General features: G+C 38.4%; 1 protein-coding gene across 1 annotated transcript; it reads left to right on the top strand.

Annotated features, from left to right (window-relative positions):
• The first annotated feature begins 663 nt into the window (after positions 1–663).
• lonp2 (lon peptidase 2, peroxisomal) lies at positions 664–20,239 on the top strand. The gene is made up of 17 exons (XM_067503012.1): positions 664–1,004; positions 2,567–2,702; positions 2,854–2,967; positions 6,439–6,570; positions 7,107–7,229; positions 7,318–7,481; positions 7,596–7,690; positions 8,207–8,325; positions 8,488–8,627; positions 10,419–10,560; positions 10,840–10,990; positions 11,743–11,869; positions 15,107–15,246; positions 17,536–17,621; positions 17,792–17,999; positions 18,090–18,280; positions 19,055–20,239. The coding sequence occupies exons 1-17, from the start codon at positions 772–774 to the stop codon at positions 19,283–19,285; spliced, it is 2,532 nt and encodes an 843-aa protein (XP_067359113.1). The 5' UTR covers positions 664–771; the 3' UTR covers positions 19,286–20,239.
• Positions 20,240–20,578: the final 339 nt, after the last annotated feature.

The following is a 20,578-nucleotide window of genomic DNA, read 5'->3' on the forward strand; positions in this document are numbered from 1 at the left end:
TTGTGAATTGCTAAAGTGTCATTATTAGACGTAATTTTTATTTGGAAGAGAGCTCAAATACATGCATGATGCAACCAGTTTCAGCAGCAAATTAAAAAGGTAAAATAGTTAAATGTACAAATTAAATACCTGCCGATCAGTTATGCAGTAAGAGGATATTCCAAGCCAGTAACTAGGGCTATAAAATAAATGAATTGAAAAAATGTTAGTCAAGCATTCTGAGATATAGTAGAACAATTGTATAGGAAGCATGAGAAAGCTGAAATAATTTGAATATTAGCAGTCCTCATAATTATACAGTAATTGGTTACTTGCCATCACTGGAAAATGATTGATTTTTAAAATACACGTTAAAAAAGATAGGATTAAGGTACTGCAAAAGGTTACACTGCCGCTTGCAGACTTTGGTGGTGTGGGGGTCATAATTTGTCCCTCATTGCTTGCCGTAGCATATCAGCCAATACTGGAAGTTGCATAATTTTAAAGAGTACTATGTAGTTAATTTTATGGCTAAGAATTGTGCAAAAATGGATAACGAAAGACATCTAAAATATTTTGATTTGAGGAATATTATCTTGAAACAAGCACTTTATGGTTTTACACTCTGGATAGCAATTATGTGTTTTAGTCGTCAATGAAAGTTTTACTTTGAAAGCACTACCCCGGAAGTCTTATATTGACACTTCAATCATTTCACAAGCAGAGAAGTGCGTATTTGATTGCAGTAATAGTGTCCTTCACAGCAACTTATCCTCTGAAAAAACACTGACAATGAACTCCGGTGGCGGAATTCAGATACCGAGTCGTCTCCCACTGCTGCTAACCCATGAAGGAGTGCTCCTCCCGGGCTCCACCGTCAGGTTTAGCGTGGACTCACCGCGGAACATGCACCTGGTCAGTCAGCGGCTGCTGAGAGGGACTTCGCTAAAAAGCACAATCATAGGAGTGATTCCCAACACCAGAGACCCAGAGCGCGACTCTGACGACCTCCCCACCCTACACAAGTAAAAAAACTTCTACACACATAATTCTCTTTATAGCTGGATAGAGAGTGACGAGCTGAGGCTGTTCTTGAGCTTGATTTGTTGTTGTTGTTGTTGTTGTTGTTGTTGTTGTTTTTATTTTTGCTCTTCTTCTTCCTGTAATGTGACATAACGGGTAGATGTTTTGGATACAAAACCTGAGGGTCTCATAATGAATAGGTTTACAATTTGTGAAGGGGAAACCATTCATAAAGCATGTGTGTGACTGCTTGTGACGTCATACTGTTATTGCCTCGAAATGACTGTCAACTTAATTGCCAAATTTGTGTTATGTAAACCTTCTTAATTAACAAAATTAACAAATCATTCCCTGTGTTATTTGTTCTAGAAATCTCTACAGTTACCATTGTGGCCCTACAGCCATAAATAGTCAGCCAAACACAGAAGTGGACTTTAAACTTATTTCAGTTCTCTGCCAAGGCCAGTTTGTAGAAGCTCTATGCCTGCTGTCCTGTCTCCTTCAGTTACAATTACTTTGTTGCTTTAAGCTTGTTTAAATCAATGATGCACATAATCTTCCACTGAAGAATAAAGACATGCTTGTTAAGGGTTCTACTAAGACACTTAACTTAGCATCCTAGCACTGTCTTCCCATTTTCCCAATTAATTGGATCAAATGATTTGGGATTTAGAGGATACATTTGTAATAAAGAAAAATAAATGGGATGTTCCTTGTGTTGTTGTGGTAGACCACAGCAATTTGGCACAGATGACAGAGAAGAAGGGGTTTTCCGATACATGTACCAGACAAACCACCATTCATACAAAGGCTGCAAATCATAGTCACATTTTGTGTAGTAAGTAATCAGAAACGAATTTTGTTCGAGTGTGGGATGTTGTGCGATTCAGAGACACACACACACACACACACTACTGCACACTGTCATGTAGAAGCAGTATGGTTTAATGATACATATAATATTGGCATTAAGTAGGGTCTGTTTGTCATCTTAGATTGAATGAGCACCTGCTAGCATTTGTCCTGGTGAAGTAATATATATTTAGGCAGCTCCTTACATTGAATAAACCTTTGACTCATGTCTTCATTACATCATGCTTTAAAAGTGTCAGCATGACACATTATATGCTCAGTTCATTGTGTGTAATACAGAATTTAGCAGTAGAGCTTTTTGCTCAGTGACATCCAGCAACCACTGTAACTGTTCTAACATTCTATTAATCTTATTTTCACAATTAGCGGATTATTCATTTGACCTGTAAAATAGCAGGAAATACTCATAACAGGAACCAGCAACAGTTCACAATTTGCTCTAAAAATATCAAATTATTCTAATATATAAACCACTTATTCTGTTATTAGGGTTGCTGCAGATTTGTTATCTAACCAACACATTGTTGCAGCTGTAAGTGACAGTGTTTGACTGAGAATTAAATTAATGGCTTTTACACACTACAGCATGCCTGGCTGCCATTCACAAGGGACGTGTAAGTTATATTCTTTCTTAAGTGATGTGTTACCAGCAGTGACATTCTCTTGGATTTTTGGCTTTTTCTTTTTGTAGAATTGGTACTGCGGGGATAGCAGTGCAGGTTGTGGGCAGTAACTGGCCAAAGCCGCACTACACGCTTCTCATCACCGGACTGTGCCGCTTTAGTGTGGCAAGTTTGCTGAAGGACCGACCCTTTGTGCTGGCAGAAGTACGGCATGCTTTTCTTTCAATTGAAACATTGTCAAAAATGCATTTTAAGTCAGTAAACCTAACACTAACACAGTGTTAAGTCAGTCTTTCTGAAAGTTCAATGTAGAAGTGTACAACTGCTGGATATGATTCTCTACTGTGTATTGCAGGTGGAGCAGTTGGATAAACTGGAACAGTACACAAGCCCAGCAGGAGAGGGTGTTACAGCTGAAGAAGGAGAGCTGGGGGAGCTGTCCCAGAAATTCTACCAGGCTGCTGTACAGGTGTGTGTGAGTGTTCGTGAGAAGTATTAAAAAAAAGAAATCCCCAGAGTATTTCTTAGTGTAAACTTCATATCGCGGGTTTAATTGTTTTCAAAATGCAAACGCAACGCTACCTGGATATGATCTCCTAAAAAGTAAATGCAAGTTTTTAATTTAACAAAAGTTATGTAATTTAACAAACATGTTAAATTACATAAGATGAGGGTCTATATCACAGCCGACTATAAGTAGTGAGTGGTGATGAGTGAGAGAGTAAAACTTTTTTTCCCCTAGTTTTACTGTTTAACATTTTTTACTCATGATGGAGCATGCTTCACAAACTCAATCAATACCAGTTTTGCTAACAGAGCTACAATCATGGCCACAAATAGTGGCACCCTTGCAATTCTGTCAGAAAATGCAGCCCTTCTCTCAGAATATTGTTCCAATTGCAAATGGTTTTGGTATTCACATGCGTATTCTTTTTGTTTGCACTGAAACAACACAACAGAACTCAGAACAGAACAGAAAAATTGACTGGATAAAATTATTGGGACATTGTCAAAATTGTAAGAATGAATTGCTTTTCAAGCATGTGATGCTCCTGTAAGTTGTATTTAGACACACCTTTGGCAAATGACAGGTGTGAGCAATATAGTAATCACACTTGCAACCAGTTAAAATAGAGAAAAGTTCACTCAACCTTTGTGTTGTGTGTGACTGAGCATGAAGAAAAGAAAGACGTGTAAAGACAAACTTCCGAACAAATTCAAGCTGATCTGCAGAAACAGGGTAATACAGTGTCAGCTCAAACTATCCGTGCCATCTGAATGAAAGGGGACACTATGGTAAGAGACCCAGGAGGACACCACTGCTGACACAAAAGCATAAAAAAATCAATACTGGAGTTTGCCAATACTTAACAAAACCACAATCCTTCTGAGAGAACGTACTGTGGACAGATGAGACAAAAGTAGAGCTTTTCGGTCAAGGACATTATGGCACTGTTTACAGAAAAAGACAGTCCCTACAGTCAAACATGGTCGAGGTTCAAAGGTGTTTTCGGGTTGCTTTGCTGCTTCTGGCACTGTGTGAACGGTATCATGAAATCTGATTCATTTTGGGGCGGAACATAGTGGCTAGTGTCAGAAAGCTGCGTCTCCACCAGAGGTTATGGATCTTCCAGCAGGACAATGACCTGAAACACACTTAAAAAAGCACCCAGAAATGGTTACAAACAAAGCGCTGGAGAGTTCTGAAATGGACGGCAATGAGTCCACATCTGAATCCCATAAATAACATTTAGTCATTTAGCAAACGCTTTTATCCAAAGCGACTTACAAGTGAGGTACAAGGCAGCAAAAATCTAAGTCAAGGAGAAAACATCAAAGTAAAGTCCTATCAGAAAAGTTTTTACATTTCACGAGATGCAAGTGCAAGAAAGAGCAGAAAGGCCTTTTTTTTTTTTTTTATATATAGATTTAAGTGCATGGGAAGATGCGTGTAAAGACAAAGAGTTCTGTTTTCAGCAGTTTTTTGAATATTGGGACTGAGTTTGCTGAGTGTGCAGAGTTTGGTAGCTCGTTCCACCATCGTGGGATCATTGCGCTAAAAAGTTTTGCTTGGTGTCTTCTGTGCGGTTCTGGGACAACCAGACGTCGTTCGTTGGCAGACCGCTGCGCACGGGAATACTTGTAGACTTGAATGAGTGAGTTGAGGTAAGCAGGAGCTGTTGAGTTAACCACCCTGTAAGCAAGAGACATAGCTTTGAACCTGATGCGAGCAGCTACAGGAACCCAGTGTAGAGAGGTAAAAAGTGGTGTGACATTGGTCCTTTTTGGCTGATTAAAAATGAGGTGAGCTGCTGCGTTTTTGGATCATCTGCAAGGGTTTAATTGTCTCTCCTCTCAAAAGATGTCTCTCATCCAGGCTGCGATGTCTGAGAGACAGGCAGAAATGCGTGATGAGACAGTGGAGTCGTCTGGTGGAAAGAACAGGAAGAGCTGTGTGTCATCAGCGTAGCAGTGATAGGAAAGACCATGTGAGTGAATGATGGAACCCAGGGATGCAGTATAGACAGAAAAAAGAAGAGGACCAAGAACTGAGCCCTGTGACACACCGGTAGAGAGGCTATGAGAGTGAGAAAGATGCCCCCGCCAGGATACCTTGAAGGTTTGTCCCGATAGGTAAGAACGAAGCCAGCCTAGAGCTGATCCAGAGATGCCTAAGTCAGAGAGTGTGGACAAGAGATCTGTGGAGAGATCTCCAAACAGCAGTTTGGAGGACCACAAAGAGGACCTCTATGCCCACTGTAGATGGAGACAAGTTCAGTGTATGGCAGATCTCGTTTGGAAATGTTGGACTAAGGAATATTTGCCTGACAACTAAAGGTGGCAAAAGGGACACATCCAAGCCAAAATTTTGTTCCTGGGGACATTGTGTTCATGTTAATAAGTCAACAAGAAGACATCAGGTTTTGGAAATACATTGAGACAATGGAACAAACTTTGTCTGGGCTGAGCGAGAGCTCAAAAAGAATGGAACATGTCCAAAATAGAAAATATGCTGATCCGGCAGGAATACACAGCAAAAATTGATACAAGCTGAAATTTAGTTCCTGGGGACATTGTGTTGATTGTTGATGAGTCAGCATTACACACCTCATGGGCAAAATCATCCACACAGTGAACGATAAACACGGTCTAGTCCGCCAGATTCATATCAAGACAAAGACGAGCTTGAGATACCTGAAACCAAGGTCAGCGACAGTGGTAAAGACAGTTCTTCTATGGTATTTTTAAAGTGCCGGTAACCTCTGACTCAGAAGAAAGTAGACCATAAGAGACTGGTCATAATGTTTTATGTTATAGCATTGTTGTTTTGCTAGTTTATAAGTAATTTAGTTTATTATTAAGTTTATTAAGTTAGTAATTGTTTCTAGTCGTAAGTAGGGCCCGGGCATGTATGAGCCAAGAGTTTTCTCTGGATTTGTTCTACTTTTGTTTTTCCTATAGTCACGCTTTGTCTTGACATCATCATTCAATAACATAATCGCCTTTGAAGTTTTTTCCTTTGAAGTTGTGGATGCTGACTGGCTGAATGGTTGCCTAACAAGTATATCAGTTACTTTTGTTTTTCTGCTACTTCACTGAGCGGACAGACTTGGGCAAAAGGGTAGTAGTGGAAAAATGTGTGTTTAGCCATGTATGTACACGGTTTCTTAACGTTGTCTGTGGAATTATTTTGTTATCAGCTCAATTGTGGAACTTAAAATTCGATAAATGTTCAGTGACCTCTGGAGTGGATAATTGTTGGACCACTGGACACGCGAAAGCCTGCCTCTACAAGTATATCAAAATAACAAAAACAGACACATTTATCTAAATTTTTTCCAGTATTCATCATAGTAACAAATAACATGCTCTGATTGATAAAACATTTGCCTTAAAAACACACAAAGTAAATCTAATCTGTGTTTGTGTTTGTGTATAGTTGTTAGGTATGTTGGACATGTCCGTTCCCGTGGTTGCTAAGTTCAGGCGTCTGTTGGACAGTCTGCCCAGGGAAACGCTTCCTGATGTGGTTGCCTCAATGATCCGCACTTCAAACAAGGAGAAACTACAGGTGACTTTGTCAAACTAGAGGAAAATAGTAGCATACATAACGCAATAATGATGGGATGTAACAGAAGGTTAAAAGGAAAGAAATCTTAAACCATTTTTTAAATTGGACAAAAACACAACATTTTGTGCAGTATTCAGTGAAGCAAGTTACTATGTGGCACTAAAAAAAGATACTACACATTGTTGGCTTAAAGCAGGGATCACCAACATGGTGCCCGTGGTCGAATTTTTTTGTTGCTATTCTTTTTTAAATCACATTTGATAGTTATTGTGAAAAATCATTAACATGATCCGTGTCTTCACATAGATGAATATCATTAATTTAATTAATTATTAATAATAACATATAATTAACGGTAAATTTAGCAAATTTGTTATTTCAAAGTGCGTATTAAACTGGTAGCCCTTCACATTAATCGGTACCCAAGAAGTAGCTCTCAGTTTCAAAAAGGTTGGTTACCCTTGGCTTAAAGTTTATTTTTTCCAAACATTTATGTACTTTGGAATTAACTTTCTGTACCTTTGTGTGTGATGAAGGTCCTGGATGCAGTGAGCTTGGAGGAACGGTTTAAGAAGGCTCTGCCCATGTTGACCAGACAGATTGAGGGACTGAAACTGCTACAGAGAACAAGGAAGATGAACCCTGATAATGACAAGAGGGTAACGGACATTTGCATTTGTTCCTTTTTATTTCAGCAGTGTCCACGTTTATGCCTGTTCACGTTTCTGTTGTGTGCTATCCATTCAGGTTTTATCTGTGCGTAAAGGCGGCGTGTTCCCAGGCCGGCAGTTCAATCTGGATGAGGAGGATGAAGATGATGATGGAGATGACATTACAGTCTTGGAGAGAAAGATCCATGGGGCCAACATGCCGGAAGCTGCACTCAGAGTTTGTCTTAAAGAACTTAAGAGGTGAACTATCTCTATCATTACACCCTGCACATACATGTCTTGCACCTATAGTTCAATTTGAAACCTGTTATGTGGTTTAGTTTCAAATACAATTATACATTTATTTGTATTCAGATTAAAGAAGATGCCTCAGTCCATGCCTGAGTATGCCCTCACCAGAAACTACTTGGATCTGATGGTGGAGTTACCATGGAATAAAAGCACCAAAGGTGAAATAAAACTAGACGCTACATTTAGTAGAAAACATCTAATGTTGCACACTCTGTGCATCTCGAGATCCCCACTCTTCAGTATTGTCTTTGTTTAGGGCTGTTTTTTTTCCCCCTGCTGCTCCTGAAGTAATAGTTTTGCCCTGCCTCGAGTTTTAATACTATTCTTTAATACTAGCTTTTAAACCCCTCACATTTAACCCCTCACATGAGACAGATGTGAGACTGAGTGTGGTGAACTGCTGAAAACAATCGTGTGTTTTTCTTTTTTTTGCAGCTTTCTGTTGTCTGATGACTGATTAAAAAATAATATCTACTATTGACCATCTGACAGAGTAATATTACAATAGATTTAAATTATAATGATTGATTTATATAATAAAAAAGAATTCTTTAGAGGTCGACCAGTTCGGCACATATTTATCCTTAGTGTCATCTGTTCATCTTTAGTAATTAACTTTACTTTTTCCATCCATCTTGTCCGCACTTGCTCCATCCAACACACACACTCTTCAGACTGCTTAGACATCCGAGCTGCTCGTACTGTATTGGACAACGACCATTATGCCATGGACAAGCTGAAGAGACGCGTGCTGGAGTACCTTGCTGTTAGACAGCTGAAGACTTCTCTGAAGGTGCTTCATTTAAACCCCTTCTTCAATAAACTCCAATAAGACAAGAATCTCTTATGTATTATGCTAGAAGAGTATCTAGAATAAAAAAAAATCTACTTTTTTTTGTCACATTTGTCACATTTTTTGCTGTAAATATACTAACACACCACTGCTATGTCCTAGGGCCCCATTCTCTGCTTTGTGGGACCCCCTGGGGTTGGCAAGACCAGTGTAGGACGCTCCATTGCCAGAACTCTGGGCAGGGAGTTTCACCGCATCGCTTTAGGGGGCGTCTGTGACCAGTCAGATGTCCGAGGACACAGGTAATTGTCTGTGATAGTTTGTTATAGGGAAGGAGAACTGATTGTAGTACATATACATAAATATACTAATGGCAGTAGACGTCTTTAGAGATAAGATTTTTTTTGGACCCAACACTTAATTCATCTTTAGAAAATTCTGAATTTGAACTGTAAGGATGTTTTTTCTTCTTTGTATTTGTGTTAGCAGTGTGAAATGTGGTAATCTTGTGTAAAGTCACAGATATTTGATACATTGGCTAAAATATATATTTAAATTGGCAAGTTGCTTGTGGAACACAAGCTTACAGCAAAAGATTTGTATTGCATTTCAAACTAAATAAATTATGTCATATATCATGTCTCATCAATCACACTGATAAAAGAGAAGAAAACTAATGTCCTCTGTTTTTTTTGTTTTTTTTAAATATGATTTTCCTTACTACTGGTGTAGGGGAGTAATGACATATTTTTTTATTCTGTCCATTTCTCAAAAAGCATCTGTTCATTTGGAAAGTCTTGTTGAAATCTTTCCAGGTTGTCTGGGAGTCCGCCTGTGTGAAATTTTAATGACTGATGGTTGGCACAGACGTGTGCACGTTAAAGTCCTTCAGATGAGTATCGTCTGTGATGTGTAAAGACATTTATGGGTTTTAGCTGCCCATCAGCAGTCAGACTGCTACATTCAGACTTTTAGTCATGTGGAAATGATAATTATTATTATTATTATTATTATTATTATTATAGTTTCCAGTCAGTCATGAGGACAATCAGGTGTGATTCTGGGACGCCTGGTCTTAAAGAGGAGAAATCTGGGTCTTTACTATTAAAGTCTGATCCTGACAATACAGGATTGGAGCAGCATGTCATGTCTCGAACAACTGAGACTTCTGAGTTGCTGATCCTTACAAGGCTGGAGAGTGTGCCAAAAGATTTTGGACTCAGGTCACCAGTTGACTCTCAGTTCACGCACAAATGGACAACATTCAAGACCACTGTTACGTTGGTGGAGTGGGCATCCAACATAGATCACAACAAGAGCAAGATAATTAATAGTCCAGAAAGTCACGAAGAACCCCAGGGGTCATAGCCAGGAAACTAAAGCCCTCTCATGCTGTTGCTGTTATCAGTTTTCATGAGTTCACCACCAAAAGAATACTGTACAACAATTATTCTCCAAAAAGAACATTGCTGCCTGTCTATAGTTTGCTCGAGGCCTTAGTTTTATAAGCAAATTCTACAGGAACATGATCAGATATCCATCTATGAACTGAGGTTCAACACAACGTGGATCATGCCGCAAAGCAACAACCCTAAACACAAAACAAAGAATGTTAGAAGCAGAAGAATGTATTATTTTTGAAAAACTTAGTCAAAGTCCAGACTTTAATCCCTTAGAAATGCTGTGGAAGACCTAAGTCGAGCAGTCCACGCAATGAAGCCAACCAACATCCCTGGGGGGGGACCTGTTCTGTAAGGAGGAATGGGCTGAAATTCCTGCTAGCTGATGTGCAGGGCTGATAAACAGTCACCAGTCGCATACTTTTAAGATTGAATTATTTTCCTCGGTAAATAAATAAGTGCTTTTTTTTTTACTAAGATGTCGTTATCTGGTTGTACGACTTGTGCGAAAAACAACAAGTCCTATTTAGGAAGGAAAATTCAGCTCACAAACTTTGAAGCACAACTGTATATATTTCTTCTTTTTTCTGTCGTAAACAATACAATCAGGTTGTTTGTGAGCTTTTTTAGTTTGTTTGAAATGGAATGAAAATATTTATGCACTAGGCCATCAGTTCCTTTCTATTTCTGCAGACGTACATATGTTGGAAGCATGCCAGGTCGCATCATCAATGGTTTGAAGACAGTGGGTGTCAATAATCCTGTATTCCTGCTGGATGAAGTGGATAAACTAGGAAAGAGCCTACAAGGAGACCCTGCAGCTGCACTGCTAGAGGTCAGCACCCTCTTCTCTCAGATTACTGGAGTAGAATGATAAGAACTTTTCACTCCATATCAAATCCCAAAGAATACATTAACATTTATGTGCTCTATACCAAACTTTAAGGTAAACGTCCTCACAAGAATTTGTTCTGCTTCCTGTCATTCATGTAAATGTTTTTTTTCTGTTCATTCTGTTTATTTTCTTCATCAGTTCCTTAGTTAAAATTCAAGCTAAATAAAATGTGATTGTCAGTGTCATTAAACATAACACTGTCTCTATATTCTCCCATAGGTGCTGGACCCGGAGCAGAACCACAGCTTCACAGACCATTATCTCAATGTGGCCTTTGACCTGTCCCAAGTGCTCTTTATTGCTACTGCAAACAACACAGCAACCATTCCCCCAGCCCTGCTGGACAGGATGGAGGTGCTGCAGGTACCAGGTGGGTTTAACTGTGGAGACAGTTGGGAGTCAAATAACTCCACAGTTTTCATTAGAACTTGTAATCAAATCTTTCTCTGGTGACATAGCTAATCTGAAGCAGAGAAAATCTGTATGATTGAATTCACTACAGTGTGACATAACAGCTGTCCAGTGATGTACCCTATTACATTTGGATCCACAACAGTGCAAACACAGGTCCACCATAACAACCTCTGCTGGTACTCAAAACCCACCATTTTTTACAAAGGATAACTGATTAACAAACTGATAAACGTATTAACATTAGATATAAATATTTCACACATGCTAAACCTCACAAAGTTGTACAGTAAGTCTTTTGTGGTTACAGTTTGAGCTGGATTATGTGTGATATTATCATCTCAAGTCTCTTGAGTAAATGTTGGGTGAGGCAGAAGTGTATGAGTCAAAATGAAAGAAGTCTGGTAGTGTGGAAGTGATCTTACAGACCTCTGACTAAGGCTTTTTCTTTATCTCTATTTGAAGCCAGGGGCTGGAGGCTATGTACAGTAGCCTCTACTAGTGAACACCCCTGAATATCCAGCTGAACTGTTGGCAGACAATGCAGGTGCCTGGTTTTGACCAGAAAGAGTAATGTATAGATAAAAGAGCATATAGTAGCCTGCAGCACATCTAAATCTAGGGCTAAGTCTTTAATGTAACTCAGTAAAGTGAAACTACTTTGATCTCTACAAAGGGAATTTATGAAAGCTGTCTGTGTGTGTGCTCCAGGCTACACCCAGGAGGAGAAGGTGGAGATAGCCCACCGTCACCTGATCCCAAACCAGCTGGAGCAGCATGGATTAACACCTCAGCAGCTGCATATACCACAGGACACTACACAAAATATAATCAGCAGGTGAACACACAACTTTCGGACTCACTTATATCATCATTGTTTAGTATGCACAAATATGTATAAACGCAAGATGTTGTGGTATTACATAGAAGTTACTGACTAGACTTTTATGGCTTTAAACTATGGGAATAACTTCAAATCGTAGAACTGATGCAAAAAACGATGAGATTTAAATATGGACAAAACGGAAAAGAAAGAAAATGAAAAGAGAAGTAAAGAAAGATTAGAAAGAAAACGGTTACAGTATAAGTTGAATTAACAAAAGTTACAAGAAGTTGAAAGAAAAAAGTTAATATGTAGGAAGTTGACATTAAAAACAAAGAGATTTAAAGGTTGATATGATATGAGAGGTTGATATTATAAAGGTAGAGTTCACCACAAACAGTTTCTACCATGTAAATGCTAACAATTAAAAAAAGGGGGGGAATGATAATATTTTGAAAGTGTGTTTCCTGTTTGTGTGTGTGGTTGTGTGTTTTCACTGTATGTAGATGAAAACCACAAACTTGTTTTACCATGTAAATGCTAAAAAATGTTTTAAAAAATATCAAAAGACTTTTAATTTGAGTGTCTGTGTGTGTGTGGTTGTATGTGTCATGCTACTACAGGTACCTGTTATATCATAAAAACTATGTACAGGATGTTGCATTAACTTCCTGTCAGTGAATGTAGACTTGTAAAAATAAATGTTGACCTGTTCTGCCAGGAGGAGAGAAAATGGCAGATAAACTGCCTCCATGGGTGCAGGAGACAGGAGTCACTAAAACCAACCCCGTTAATCAGTCAGTCAGAAATAGCACGTGTAAAACCTACATTGTTTTATTCTTTTGTGTTGTTTGCGTGAGAAAAACTGTCAGGTAAAGTGTTTGAGCACAACTCTGAGGCTGATCACATGACCTGATTCAGCTGTGTTTGTTACCTGACTGTTGCTATTCTGTTAAATCACTCACATTTGCTGAAGACGGGCTGTGAACTGCTCAGACTTTGCCTTGCAAAATCTGCAAAATGTAAAAAAGTATTAGTCTTATCAAAAAAAATTTGAAACTGAGCGGCAAAAGACTTCACTGAACACGTTAATATACTTTACTTTAAGTTACTCAATAAAATGAAGGCATGGTGGCAATTTTAAAAAAGATTTTAAACCCTTTTATGATTTGAGGAGAATTTCTGGACTTGCGCTATAATGCGCTCCAATGGGAGTTTTAGATGCTTCTCGCCATTTAAATAAACAACTGTAAGTCCTATCACAATGAGAGTTACATTTCCATAAAATAACATAAAAATACCTACTTTTATAATTTGTGTATGAACGATTAAAGTCGACAAAAGAAAAGAAGCAAAATAGAAAAGATTTGATAAAAGTGGACACTGTCAAGTTGATGTCACACACTCTAACTGCACTTTCCACAATACACACGAATGGAGAAGTTAAAAAATTACCAAAAAGTACCTCAAACTAAAACTGCTATCTTTCAAAAAGTATAAACGATACAAAGAAGCTGATCAACAGACAAAAAGTTGAAAGTGTTTAGACTCGTTGAAATTTTATTGAAGTTTGTATGTCAAAGTATGACGGTACAGGAAGCAGATCAAAAGAGGCAAGTTGAAGGGTTTCAAGTGACTCTCATTAATTTTCTATAAAAGAAAAAGTGAAATACAGTGAAAACTACAAAAGTGACTAAAGTGAAAAGTAATAGCAGGGAAGTCCTCAAGAAGACACACCTTTTGAAAGTTGAATAAAGTTTCAATGACAAATCGTTGAGAAGTAAAGAGTGACTGAAAAAAGGGCGTCATAATAATAATAATAAAGATTAGGATAACATAAGTGTCAAAGCTGTGTTGTCCAGCTCTCCCTCTAATTAGGAAGGGCAAGTGCAACTATTTAACTTGAGCCAGATAATTAAGGGTTGTCATTTGACCTCCTAGGGAGATAGCACAGAATTGTAGTCATTATGTAGGCAGGCTGTTGCCTGCCACAGCTAGTTTAGTTTTGCCATAACCTGTGAGTGATCAAACATTTAACCTCCAGACATGATGAGTGGTGTATTGATTTGAGATTAGGATAGCTTGAAAAATCAGTAGCTATATATTTAAACATAACTTCTTGCAGTGTTGTTAGTACAGTACTGCTGGTGTTGTACTGGGAATTTGTAGTAAAGTAAATATTTCATATATGACTATTGATTCAGTCTGTAATATACACAGTTCACTGCTGAGCACATAATGAAACAATAACAGTAAGAAAAGTCAAATAAAGTATTCAGCTCTGCAGATATTGTACCCTATTCACTGCTGAGACGCTGCAGATCCAGTGTGTGTTGTGTGGAGGATAGCGCTCACATCTGAGGCCAAAATGAAATTCCACTGCTGGTCGACAGAGTGTGTCATTAAGTTGTCAAGCGGTTCACTGGGTATTTGTTTTGAATGTTGACCAGTGTGTCTCTGGCAGAGTGCTTTTTGATTAGAAAGAACATGACTCAACCACATGACCCGGGTTTAGCCTCATGTGTCTGCAAGCACTTGCCTGTCACAGTGTGTTGAAGTAAATTTTTTCAAAGTGCACTTTATTAATTTTCTGTTGAGTTATCACATAAAGTTTTCAGCATTCGCTAATTATATTCTGTAAATCACCTTTGTCTGAAATACTTGGAATAGTTTCTGCATACAAGGAGCTGCTGCTGTATAGGTGTTTGGTCTTTTCAGATGGTAAGCAGTATGCTGCCTGCAGACCTGCAGAGCCTCTTTACAACACTAGCCACCACTCCAGTCTGGTTACTATAGAAACAGCCAACAGCAGTCTTCTCGATGCTCATTCTTTGAGGGATACCCGTGATTTTACTTGCTAGATCTCTTTAATAAACATTAAAAACTAAAAAAACATTTAAAAACCTGACAAGACTTAGAAGGAACAAGTATTTCTTTTAGGAGCTCTTTCAGGATATTACTTTAGGTTTTTAGATATATACTGTGAAACCCATTTTATTTTGATTTCTTTCATTTCTTTCTGTTGATTTCCTGATATATATCTCGATGATACCACTGATGCAGATTTACAGGATTTTCCCAGCCCTGAAGGGGCACCACAGCTACTGTACAGGTCAAACAAAGGTCGAGTAGGTGTTCCTGAGGTTTACTTGATGACTGCACATGCACATATATAATGGTAAACTGTGCTGTGGAAGCTATATTAGCAGCAAAACATCTCACCATTATTTTGTAAATCTGTTGTTTTTGTAGATACACCCGTGAGGCAGGTGTACGCTCTCTAGAGAGAAAGATAGGAGCCATCTGCCGAGCTGTGGCAGTGAAGGTCGCTGAAGGTCACAGAGTCACCAAGAAAGATGCCTCAGCACCTGAGAGTCCAACACAACAGGAGGGTAAAAGCTCTCTTTGTTCTGTCTGTCGCTGTGTGTGGACACATATATGTTATATACAAGACTCCCATCAAGAGTCCTTGTAGTGGTGGTGTTGATGGATAAGATTCATATTTCACATATCCATAATTTACTTAGGAAACACTATTCAGTGTGTTATTCTAAAGCTGAAGAGAGGTATTGTCATGTTAAATGGTTTAGAATCTTAAATAAATAATAAACAATATTATTAATTCAAGCAAAAAAAGGAAATAAAATTAAAATAAGTTTTAGCTCAGCTCAATCAAGAGACCAAATACTCATTTTATTTACGGGTGTGCGATACAATAAAATTTAGTTTGTATACATTTCCAAGCAATAGCAGACCAACATCACTAATATCAATACTGACATTTTCTTTCCTGTTGAATGGAACTAATGTGAAAATGATCATGTGAGACACATGACTTTTTCATGATTTGTAAATTCTTGAGTCCATTTAGTTACATCAAAACATTTTATAATCAATGACAAATAATTGCAATGCAGAACTAGGTTCTTTTACTATTCTGTTAGTTACTTAACTAAGCAATCAGGAGCTGTTATGGAAAACCAAAGGCCATTTTACCAAGCTACGCTGTTTCTCTGTACTCTATCTCATCCGATCAGACCTGAAACAATCTGACCATTTTACTGCTCTACAGTAGTCTACAAACGTGTCCATCCATCAAAATACAAGAAAACAATACATTAAATATTAACTGTTTAGCTGTCGCATTATAAGAGCAAAATTATTTTACAGCAATTGTTAGACTGTTGAAGTTCATTAGAATTGCATTAAGATATCAGACAGACTTGGACAGTGTTTCAGTCTACATATTTCCCTCTCAACTGCCTCCTTTTCAGTTTCTCCTCCCTCTTTAAATTCTGCCCCGCGTTTACGTCAACTTTATTGCATTGCTTTATTGTACTGCATCATTGCATTGCATACTTTATTGCATCCAGACTTTCGCTTTTCTTTCTCCCCTCAAATAATCCTATAGTTACTCTGAAAAAAATATCTTTCATTAAATATTCTTTTATTTTAGATTAACATGTCAAATCTCATCCCTGATTAACACCCCATGACAGTAGCTCCCGCAGACCAGCATCAGCTCAATGGGTGCATTTGTTTTAATACCAGCATTTGTTTAAACTCCGCAATCATATTTAATTGGTATTTTGCGTCTTTTTTTGAGTAAACATAAGGAGAGGAACAAGACAATGGAGTTACTAATAAAAGCGTGAAACACTGGTCACCGGAACAACAACAAACAAGGCACGACTTTGGTGTCCTTGAGCCATAGCATAGGGACTGTTGTAACTTTGATAGATTTCAATTCGATTTATCTTATGGACCATTCTAATTTCATATCGGTATCAAGTGGACATTGAAGTGCACTTTTTTCCCCACAGACTGAGGGATATAGAGAAGAACCCTTGTTTCCATGTGGAAACATTTGCAGACATTCTGGCAGGAAGGATAACAACCAACAGCCTGCTCCATAGGCATGAATAGCACTCAACTTTCTATTAAGACCAGGTTGAAAAATCCTGAACTACTATATATTATCTAGTGGTGCTGATTAAATTACAATTCTGTAAAAATTAAAAGCTGTAAATTGTAAAATAACAGTTTTTAAAGTTGAAATTTGAATTATGAATAGATTCACAATAGATGTGAATCTGCAAAAGACGAATTCCACCAGGCTGTCATAAAAAGGATCAGACATGTGCAATGAAATTAACATAGATTTATTTTAGCAGAGTGAAAGAGAGTGAAAACAGACAAAAAGAGGTGGAGATAAACAGAAAATATTATCAGCTGTTTTATGTCCTCTTTTTTAAAAAAGAAAGGGGAAAAAAAAAAAAGACTGTTGCCAGGTAACTGATGTCACTGGCACGCAGCACAAACAATGGTGTGTGTATGCAAATTCTGTGTGTTCTTGTCTGTGTATTTTGCATTTTTCCTAAGGCATGGTGTGTGCTTGATCTTGCTGTTCAGTGTGTGTAGTTTCACTATTTGATGCATCTTTGCATAATGTCAGTGTCTGTGTGCAACACCTGATTTCTCCAGTCTCAGCTGCAGCTCCTGTCACATCCCATTCTTTCTATGAGGTCGTCCTTCTGTTATTATTGTGGCCTCTGATCACCAGACACAAAGCTGTAAATGACAAATGTTCTGACTCTTCTTTTTGGTGAAAATAATTTGTATATAATGCTAATGCATGTGTTACATGATGAATTAGGTATACTCTGTGTGTGTGTGTTCAGACAGAGCATCGCCCCCAGAAATGCCCATTGTGATTGACCACATCGCCCTTAAAGACATCCTGGGACCTCCACTGTTTGAAATGGAGGTAAGTGGGTCAATAACAGGGAGACAATTATCAGTGTTTAAAATCCACAAGCTATCAATTACAGAAATTTGTCTTTCCTCCTGTCTCCCCAAATCATGTTTGCCGTTATTTTTTACATTAATTACTTTTCTGATTATACCAATAAACACATGTTTTTGTGTTTATTGAAGGTGTCTGAGCGGCTCACCCTGCCTGGTGTAGCCCTGGGTCTTGCCTGGACCCCACTCGGAGGGGAGATCATGTTTGTAGAGGCCAGTCGAATGGAGGGAGAAGGTCAGCTCACTCTGACCGGTCAGCTGGGAGACATTATGAAGGAATCTGCCCATCTGGCTATCACTTGGCTCAGAGCGAACGCTAAAACCTACCAGCTCACTAACAGTATGTATGCTTTCACAGATGTACATGCAATCTATGCATTTACATAGGCTAAGAAACAAGAATTTAAACTGTCTGTGTGTGTTTCAACAGTGGTTGGGGGTCCAGATCCATTAGAAGGGACAGACATCCACCTCCACTTCCCGGCTGGAGCTGTCACCAAGGATGGCCCCTCAGCCGGTGTTACCATAGTAACCTGCCTTGCCTCTCTGTTTAGTGGACGATTGGTCAGATCAGATGTTGCCATGACAGGCGAGATCACATTAAGAGGGCTGGTGCTGCCAGTGAGTTATTGAATTCAGTACACATTAAAGTGTTGGTACCCTTTCATGGTAAAAGGATTTTCTGAAATAACTTAAAACTAACAAAGGATAAGCCTAAATAAATAAAACTTTGAAAACTACATGACATGTTATGCTAATTAGAGGAAACATCTATCCATCCATAATTTTTAACCGCTTATCCTCTTCAAGGTCATTGGGGGCTGGAACCTATCCCAGCTGTCACTGGGGGGTGGGGTTCACCCAAGACAGGTCAGGGTGTTAGTTCAGTTCATTAGTTCAGTTTATCTTGGGGCCAAACACAGGCATAGACAGACAGACAACTATTCACACTACAGGGATTTAGAGTCACCAATTACCCTTACATGCATGACATTGGACTTTGGGAGGAACCCAGAGTACCCGGAGGAAACCCACACAAACACAGGGAGAACATGCAGATAAACTGGTGGATTTGAATCAGGGACCTTTTAACTGTGAGGCGGCAAAGCTAACCACTCCACCACTGTGCTACACTATTATAGGAAACACTTATTTTGAATTATTACAATTATCTAGTTTTCACCTTTTCTAATAAATCTGTCCAGGCCATTCACATTTGTTGTATTATTATTATAAAAGTAATATTTCTATTTTCCTATTTCCTTTTTTTCTTTTATTACTTTTGTCAGGTTTTTTCAGAGAAAAATGTGGGTTTTGTCTTTTTTTATGGAATGGTACCAACAATTTCAGCCACAGTTCACTGTTTGAAGCAAGTTGATTGTTTGTCTTCTACAGGTGGGTGGGATCAAAGACAAGGTCCTGGCAGCTCACAGGGCAGGAGTGAAGTGCGTCATCATCCCAAAACGTAATGAGAAAGACCTAGAAGAGCTTCCATCCAATGTCCGAGCTGACCTCGACTTTGTCACCACAGGAAACCTGGATGAAGTGCTTAATGCCGCCTTCGACGGAGGGTTTCCAGGGGCGGCCAACATGACCACACATCCACAGCTCACCAGCAAACTGTAACACACTGATCAAAATGCACACACAATAGCAATGTTAAGTGTAGAAAATATACTAGTATTTAAAAATGGATATGAACAGCTTTGAGTAAAGGCCAGTTCACGCTTTCTGCATCTGCAGGTGCTGTGATGTATATTTTGTCACATGCCCAAGTCTGCAAAGGTCCATGCTAACCTTAGGGAACACCAAGAAGCAGCCCAAAAGGGTCCACATGGACTGCAAGACTGCACATGTGCTAGACAAGTATTCATAAATACCTTTGATTGTAGAATAAATAGAAGCTGTCAGTATTTGCATCTGTGTCCACATCCTTGTAGGTCCCAGGGCAAACAGAAACCATGAACTGGCTTTTTGAGCCTAATGAGGAAACAAAGTTCTAATCCTTCATTTTCTAACAATGCTATAAGTCTGACCATTCTCTGATGTTGAGACTTGTGAGTTCAGACTATTTTCATATTTAAGAAATTCGGAGAATTCGGTTTTACAGAGTTTTGCGCACAATGAGTTCATGTCGTACGAGGTAACTGCAGCTTCATTATTAATGCATATTAACATAGTACAAAAAGTCACAGCTGATGTTGACCAGATCGAGTTTATATCACTGCTGCACCTTTAAAAACCAAGTCAAATGGATGTGAACCAATTAAAGCTACAAGAATCTGATGAACAACCACAGCTTTTATTCAATAAATCTGATTTGATGTGTTTATAGTATCAACAGTAAAAATTAAGTGTGAACAAAGCAATGTTTATGGTGATGGTTTCTGTAGGTAATGGTGGACACATGAAAAGGGCTTCTGAAGCCTGACTGAAGTTGATTGATGTTCAATCATGTTGTTTGTGGAAAGCCTGATAAAAGCTAAATGCTGGATGAATTGTGAGTTATGTAAATAAAAAATTTGAAATGTATTAGTGCAAATTTCTTCTCAACTAAAAATAAAAGACTTTACCAGTTTATTTGATGGTGAGGGTTAGATCAATATTTCTTTGGTTGGATATTCTCATGGCCAAGTCTAAATCCAAAATGCCATTTTTCATCATAATGGAACAACACACTTATAATTTCTGGAATCCTGTACATCTGTTGGGCAAGCTGGCATTAGACTGAGAAATGGTAGTGAATGGAAATCACACAACAAATAAATTATGCTCTCTAATTAAGTCAATCTTAATTTGTTTTTTTTACTTTTTTTTACATGTTAATATGAAGGAATATTTCACCTAAAACGCAACAGAAAATAAAAATGAAATTTTTTTGACATTTCTTTTTGGAAAAAAGGCTGTTTTTAATTTTCC

This window comes from Channa argus, chromosome 4 (genome assembly GCF_033026475.1).
Source record: "Channa argus isolate prfri chromosome 4, Channa argus male v1.0, whole genome shotgun sequence".
NCBI lineage: Eukaryota > Metazoa > Chordata > Actinopteri > Anabantiformes > Channidae > Channa > Channa argus.

What these genes read in the sequence shown, in the direction of transcription:
- lonp2 (XM_067503012.1), top strand. Translation starts at nt 772, where the DNA reads ATGAACTCCGGTGGCGGAATTCAGATACCGAGTCGTCTCCCACTGCTG. An exon ending in GGAGGTGCTGCAGGTACCAG is followed by an intron (nt 10,991 to 11,742) that starts GTGGGTTTAACT and finishes TGTGTGCTCCAG; the next exon opens with GCTACACCCAGGAGGAGAAG. An exon ending in AACCTACCAGCTCACTAACA is followed by an intron (nt 18,000 to 18,089) that starts GTATGTATGCTT and finishes GTGTTTCAACAG; the next exon opens with TGGTTGGGGGTCCAGATCCA.